Source organism: Oncorhynchus clarkii, chromosome 21 (genome assembly GCF_045791955.1).
Source record: "Oncorhynchus clarkii lewisi isolate Uvic-CL-2024 chromosome 21, UVic_Ocla_1.0, whole genome shotgun sequence".
In the NCBI taxonomy this organism is placed as follows: domain Eukaryota; kingdom Metazoa; phylum Chordata; class Actinopteri; order Salmoniformes; family Salmonidae; genus Oncorhynchus; species Oncorhynchus clarkii.
The window spans coordinates 19,331,365-19,338,865 of NC_092167.1; the positions used below are offsets into that span (position 1 = coordinate 19,331,365).

The 7,501-nt window shown below is 47.7% G+C and overlaps 1 protein-coding gene across 3 annotated transcripts in view; it reads left to right on the forward strand.

Moving 5' to 3' along the window:
- The window catches only part of LOC139378706 (diacylglycerol kinase iota-like), a 44,553-nt gene extending 37,300 nt beyond the window's left edge, over positions 1-7,253 (forward strand). For 2 of the 3 annotated variants that reach the window (XM_071121121.1, XM_071121122.1), the window contains exons 21-33: positions 1,966-2,078; positions 3,154-3,216; positions 3,705-3,805; positions 4,153-4,232; positions 4,366-4,410; positions 4,497-4,566; positions 4,675-4,834; positions 5,012-5,037; positions 5,210-5,247; positions 5,392-5,512; positions 5,617-5,653; positions 5,809-5,908; positions 6,173-7,253. In XM_071121121.1, coding sequence (XP_070977222.1) covers positions 1,966-2,078; positions 3,154-3,216; positions 3,705-3,805; positions 4,153-4,232; positions 4,366-4,410; positions 4,497-4,566; positions 4,675-4,834; positions 5,012-5,037; positions 5,210-5,247; positions 5,392-5,512; positions 5,617-5,653; positions 5,809-5,908; positions 6,173-6,289 — 1,071 coding nt within the window. In that variant the 3' untranslated portion in view covers positions 6,290-7,253. The remainder of the gene's footprint in view (positions 1-1,965; positions 2,079-3,153; positions 3,217-3,704; positions 3,806-4,152; positions 4,233-4,365; positions 4,411-4,496; positions 4,567-4,674; positions 4,835-5,011; positions 5,038-5,209; positions 5,248-5,391; positions 5,513-5,616; positions 5,654-5,808; positions 5,909-6,172) is intronic. The other variant, XM_071121123.1, reaches the window with a different exon arrangement.
- Positions 7,254-7,501: the final 248 nt, after the last annotated feature.

Genomic DNA, 7,501 nt, shown 5'->3' on the forward strand with positions numbered 1-7,501 from the left:
ATAAACCCTGGATTGCTGATACTATTTATTGGCCAGTGAGAGGCTTTGAAGCCACCGATCGGCCATATTGGCACTCCCCAGAAGGAGCAGTCCTCCATAGGAATCAATGGAATTCATGGAATTAGAAAATTAAGGCATTTTTAACTCAAATACTTCTACTTCTAGTAAGTTGAACTCAAAGTAAATGAAAAGTCATTATTACCTAAAATGTTTGTGTGGTATGACTCAAAACTAAATGAGAAGTCACAGCAACACATTTAAAAAAAAGTTATTATAAGAAATTCACTTTTTTTTCCCAGCATTTTTTCTAATGCAGGTAGATTAAAGAATTAAAAACATTAATAATATCTTTGTTTTTGCATGTACATTGAGTGATTAATCTTATGCTACAGATAAATAACATACATTCTTCTAAACAAATCCAATAATTTAGTTAGATTTTTTTGCACCTGTTATTGAAATGGTTGTTCCAGTTGAAGTTGCTTAGGTAGTCTCCTCACACTGTACTGAACCCTTGCAGTCATTATGAAAGCAGGCTGCGGGTGAATACAACTGTTGGATATCTTAACTCTGGCTGGATTCCAATAGGAATTGCACATCATTTTGCAAGCCAGCATAATGTGACTTGCAGGTCGGGTTGCAAAATTCAGGAACGTTTTTCAGGTTTTCCAGAAATCCCAGTTGGAATATTCCTGGCAATCCTTCAACCAGGTTTTTTAGAAAATGTGGGAATTTTGGGAAAGTTACTGGAACTTTCAGGCCTGATGTGGCCTGTAAACCATGAGTTTCAGGCCACTGTATTAGGATAAAGCTAGGCCTCAAAATAAGGTCTCATGTGATGTATTGTCATAAAGAGTTTAATTATTATGGTAACATTCAACTATGAACTCACTTGAAGGCCACAGGACTGTAAATGAACAAATTCAACAACCATGCCTCTGTCACTAACAAACACAGTCATGGGTGGTAACTGCGATTCACTTAAAAAGGCAAGGCATACTGGGAAATGATATTGGAGGCGTGACTTAGTAAGAGTGTTACGTATTTCTGTTACTTATCAAATCTGGAACCTCTAGGGTCGCAGTGACTCATTCGGTTTGAGTAATGACTACAAAATCACTCTAAGGAACTTTACTCAGATAAATTAAGTGCAACGGGTTTCCTCCAAGGTTTTGAGTAATGAGAACACACTGGGGTTTACAGTGCATGCTACACATATACACTAACTGGCCAGTTTATAATGTACACCCCCCCATTCATGAAAATGGATCGCTCCTACAGATAGTACAGTGAGTCACGTGACCGTGACTTGCTATATAAAGCAGGCAGACAGGCATTGAGGCATTCAGTTTCTGTTCGATTGAACATTAGAATGGGCAAAACGAGTGACCTAAGCGACTTTGAGCGAGGTATGATCGTCGGTGCCAGGCACGCCGGATCCAGTATCTCAGAATTGCCCGCCCTCCTGGGTTTTTCAAGCACGACGGTGTCTAAGGTTTACAGAGAATGGTGCGACAAACAAAAAACATCCAGTCAGCAGCAGCTCTGATGGCGAAAACAGCTTGTTGATGAGAGAGGTTGAAGGAGAATGGAAAGAATTGTGCACGCTAACAGGAGGGCCAAACAGACAGGTGTATAACACAGGCCCTTGCTGCAGAGATACAACACAGGCCCTTGCTGCAGAGATACAACACAGGCCCACGCTGCAGAGATACAACGCAGGCCCATGCTGCAGAGATACAACACAGGCCCATGCTGCAGAGATACAACGCAGGCCCATGCTGCAGAGATACAACACAGGCCCATGCTGCAGAGATACAACGCAGGCCCATGCTGCAGAGATACAACGCAGGCCCATGCTGCAGAGATACAATGCAGGCCCATGCTGCAGAGACACAACCCCAAGTCAGAATGTATTTGATATGCAGTGTGTGTGTCTGTGTGTCTGGGCGCGCATGTGTGTAGGTGGATGGAGAGCCGTGTCGCTTGGCCCCCTCAACCCTCCGGATCTCCCTACGCAACCAGGCCAACATGGTACAGAAGAGCAAGAGACGCACCTCAGTACCCCTGCTTAATGAGTGAGTCACACACACACACACACACACACACACACACACACACACACACCAAGGATATAGGCCAATATAGCACTAGGTATCAAGACCTCACTGCCCTAACTCAACGAGTGAACCACACACACACTCTCAAAAGAGAATGGCTGGAGGACTGGCAGGTAGCCTAGCGGTTGAGACCAGTAACCGAGCGGTCACCGGTTCGAATCCCTGAGCTGACTCTGTGAATCACGCACACATCCTTCTCCCTGTGGAACTAGGCCTGGGTAAAGTCCTCCGAGTCCTGCCCTAGCGAGTGAGTCACATAGCTCCCCAGGGCTACAGAACGGACACTTCTCCCTGTGGAACTAGGCCTGGGTAAAGTCCTCAGAGTCCTGCCCTAGCGAGTGAGTCACATAGCTCCCCAGGGCTACAGAACGGACACTATGAATGTGTCAAAGTGTACGTTGACACCGATTACGATAACCAGGGCTAGTTTTTTGATGCCGTGGCTGCATTCTGTTGGGAAGAAGCATATACACCAAGGGGATACGGGGTCAAACGAGGCGCTGCGTCAGTGTAACATCTGTCAAGGTGTAAACTCACTGCTGAGGTCCGCACACACGGCCCACAGTTCATTTTCTTGGTTTTATTCAGGGCTTCGTCTTATCATATTTCACTTCACACTGTTAGTTTGTCCTCTGACCGTCTGTTCCGCTTACTACCTACCACCTGTTAGCAGATCGTCCCAACAGCACTAATGCCTGTGTGTGTATCTAGCTGCTGCCGTTGTGTGTGTGTGTTGCTCTTTACTCAGTGTGGTGCTACTCAGCTAGTGGTTGGTTGTTGCCTTAGTGGTTGTTGCCTTAGTGTTCTGCAATTACCACTCTAGTCTGTCATGGGCTTCATCCATGTCTTCATCATCTGCTGTCTTTTTCGTCTTTTCTTTCTTCACCTCACTCCTCACCTTCGTGTCTGCTCCTCTGTCCCTCTCTCTTTCCTTGATATTTATCCGACTCCCCTCTGGGCCTGTCCCCCCCCCCCCCCCCCCCCCCCCCCCCGCACTCGCCCCGCCCTGTTGTGTGTGCGTGCACGACTGCAGTATTCAGAAAGTGTGTGCAGCAGACCTGCGCCGCCTTTCTGCTCCCCCTGACTCCTTCTCTGTGTAAGTACTTTAACCCGGCGAGAGTGTCTGAGAGAGTGTCTGAGAGCGTGTCTGAGAGCGTGTCTGAGAGCGTGTCTGAGAGAGAGAAAGACGGAGAGAAACAGAGTGAGAAGGAGAGAGTTGAGTTATTTGTTTGTGTTTGCGCTCGTGTGTCGAGCACCGTGTGCAGTAAGTGGGTCTAACGTCGAAAGTATATGGTGGCCGCTGCATGCTGAACCCTTTCTAACCTGCCGGTGTGCTGTCTCCTAGTGTCTGTCTCTGTGGGAGTCCACCCTGTCCTGCTCTGTGCTCTGTGCTCTGTGCTGTTGTGGCTACAGTACATGTAGCACAGTGTAATCTATCCTGGCACTGCTAGATCGAAATCAATGAAAAAAATTAAAAATACACACATCCTGTTTGTTTCCGGTACTGAAGAGAATCAAATTGAATAAAGAAATACGTCATGTTGATTGAGACGTTTCAACGTGCGCGTGTGTGTGTTCCACCAGCCCCCATGCTGTCCCCGAGCGCCTCCGCCTTAGAGTCAACCGGATCAGTCTGCAGGACCACGACAGGCTACAGTTCGACAAGGAACGACTCCGAGACATCTGTGAGTGTGTGTCTGCGTGTCTTTGTTGAAGCGTCCATCAAATCAAGTCAAATGTTATTGGTCACATGCACGTGCAGTAATATCTAACAAGTAATATCTCACAATTTCACAACAATACACACAATACACACAAATCTAAATAAATAAATGTAATTAAGAATATATAAATATATGGACGAGCAATGTCAGAGCGGCATAGTCTAAGATACAGTAGATAGTATATACATATAAGATGAGTAATACAAAATATGTAAACATTATTAAAGTGGCCAGTGATTTCAAGTCTATGTATAGGCAGCAGCCCCTAATCTCCATGTGCGTGTCCTGCGTGTGTGTGTGTGTTGCAGCGATCGCCGTGGGGATTGTGGTGGTGAGAGGGGACTGTGACCTGGAGACCTGCAGACTCTACATAGACAGGCTACAGGAGGTGAGAACACACACAGACACGTGACACACTTGCACACGCACACGTACACACACAAACACTCGCGCCAATATGATTTGGCTGTGACGATTGTTCTATTTTCTGAGACACTGCTGGGCTCTCCTGTTTCTAACAGGATCTTCATCAGGCTCCATCTGCTGGCCACCGAGTGCATTACCAGGTTCTTGTCTGTTTACCTTTCCATCTACTATATCTGACTATGTTATCAGTGAGTTGCTATTGAACCCTTCCCTCCCCTTTCTGTAGGATGAGTGTCGAGGTCTACCGCGACCTGGCTCCGCCCACAGGCTGTCCCCCAACTGGAGCTTCCTGGACTGTGAGTGACATCAGTCAGTGACGTCACTCGCCTAGGGGTCAAAACATGAATCAGCATTTCTGTAAATGAGCTTTGGAGAGCTCTCTAAACCAAGTGTCCTGTCCCCAGCTACGTCCGCAGACCGTTTCTACCGCATAGACAAGGCCCAGGAGCACCTGCACTATGTGACGGAAATCTGCCAGGAAGAGGTGTTTATCCTGGACCACGATGGACTAGCGGGGGGACCGGCCACAGGCATGCCTGACCTGGTGGTGGAGCCCAACTCTGGGTGAGAGACAGAGGGCGCGAGAGAGACACACACACACACACACTCACATACACAGATGTGTAAACGCGTGCATACACACACACACACACACACAAACACACACACACACTCACAACTCTGACTTTATTTCATGTTGAGAGTCGCAGTCCTTTTCATCTATTTGTTTCTCTGGTACAGGAGCCCTCTGACGTCTGAGGAACAAGGTGGGATATTTTACGTATTTTGAGAGAAGAACATTTCTAAAAACCCATGATGTTCCTCGATAGAAACCCCTGTCTTACAGTGGGAGTGATTTCTGTTAACTCTCGCGTAACCCTATAACATTGTCTAACTGAGAGTGGTGTGTGTGTGTGTGTTTGTGTGTGTGTTCTTTAGCACTGCTGACGGCCGCCTCCTCTGGGGACCTGACTACGGTTAGATACCTCGACCGTCTCCCTAGCAAACATCTGACTGTCTTACTAGAAATAGCTCAAAAGCCATTTCCGGACATAATATGCACTACTGAAGTCGATACAGACGTTTCTCTCATAGCTGTGTTCTTCCTGTCTCTCTTTCAGTTGTCGGGCAGCTTCTTTCGCGGGACCAGCCTCCTGGTGAGGGATTCTACTGGTTGTAGTGCACTACACCTGGCCTCTCAGCACGGACACACTGAAGTGGTCCGCTTCATACTGGAGCACGGTGAGTGTGTGCGTGTGTGTTGCTTCTCATTGCATCCGTCAAATGAGATTTTTGGCAAACCTCTGATGTTGGCTAAAATGTTTGCTCTGTTTATTTTATTTTAGGGTCAAAGGTGCTCCTGGATTTAACCAACAGAGAAACGTAAGTCCCCCACTGTCTTATGGCTTTGTTGTCTGTCTGACGGTCTAACGTTGAAGAATGAATCTTGTTTCTGTGCCTAAAGTAACTTTGCTCTGCCTCAAACGGATCAGGCAGCCTGTAGCTTGCGTGAAGTGTGTGCCCCTGTGTGTTTTCAGAGGAGATACTGCCTTGCACAAAGCGGCCTCTCGGAAGCATCACGCTGTGTGTCGTCTTCTCATGGACTCCGGAGCTTCCCTCATCAAGACCAACTTCAAGGTTAGAACCTCAATTACCACACACACACACACACGCGAGTGCGCGCGCACACACACACACACACACACACACACAGTACACACACACAGTACACACACAGACAGGACATGCACAGTACACACACACACACACACTTGTACCGCACCGCACAAACAAACACAGACACACACATTTGCACACACAAAGGCAAGCTCGCACATAAGAGAGAGTTTGTTTAATCGAGTGTAAGTAACCACACACCTGTGTGTCTGTGTGTGTTCACAGGGTAAGACCCCAGTAGAGCAAGCTCGTGATGCGGGGGACCAAGAGCTGGCCTCCTACCTGACCAGCAAACAGCTCCCTACCACTGTCTCCCACGAAGATCTAGAGACTGCTGTATGAGAGAGAGAGAGAGAGAAGAGAAGAGAAGAGAAGAGAGAGAGAAGACTTCACATGGAGAGAGGGGAGGACAGAGAGAAGAGGATAAGAGATGGAGGAGAGAGGTAAGCCCCCTTCACCTCCATAGATTGACTGAGGGATGGACAGACGGATGGACAGACAGGAGCAGCCTGACGCGTTTTAGACTCTGTTCTATCCTGCACAGGAAAATGTTTCATCGAAATTATTGTTTATTATTGCTTTTATTTATTTATTGATTGATTGTAAACGTATGGGAGTGTTGGGGTATGGAGTTGCCTGTTGTTCACTGAATGCCACGGTCTGGGCTAGGTTGGGGTTCAGGGGGTTAGGGGTCAGGGATCAGAGGTGAGGGTTCGCAGACACACAGACCCTCTCTCAGTGTGGCCCTGCAGCCTTACATACTGTACCAACACGGTTCAACCACGGTTAAACCGCGTACATAGTTTCAATGTATGTATTTCCCAGAAGGCCTTTGTGAATCATTCAGACGTGTGCCAACGACACGCAGCACTGTGAGGCAGGGACAGCACCCAGCACCCTCCATACTACTACCACTGCTACATTAGGATACCACTACTGCTATCCCAACAACACTGCTAGGCTTGTAGACAACCAATTCTAAGCCTCCATAACCCCCCCCCCCCCTGGAGGCCAGTATGGGACTGAGATGAGTGGACAGACAGCTAGGCAGACAAAGAAAAGAGAGACGGACTGATTCTTCATGCAGCCCCGGGGACCCATTACACACCCAACCTAGAGCTCTACCCGAGCAGCATGTACATACCTACAGAATGTGTGTTTGTGTGTGTGTTTGTGTGTTCAGTTCTTTTAGACTTGCGTGTGCGTGCATATGCGTGTTTGTGTGATGCAGAGACAGAGGGGGAGTGTGTGTGTGTGTGTTTGTGTGTTCAGTTCTTTTAGACTTGCGTGTGCGTGCATATGCGTGTTTGTGTGATGCAGAGACAGAGGGGGAGTGTGTGTGTGTTTGTGTGTTCAGTTCTTTTAGACTTGCGTGTGCGTGCATATGCGTGTTTGTGTGATGCAGAGACAGAGGGGGAGTGTGTGTGTGTTTGTGTGTTCAGTTCTTTTAGACTTGCGTGCGCGTGCATATGCGTGTTTGTGTGATGCAGAGACAGAGGGGGAGTGTGTGTGTGTGGGGGGGTGGGGGTGGGGGGCTGCTTGAGAGAGAATAGT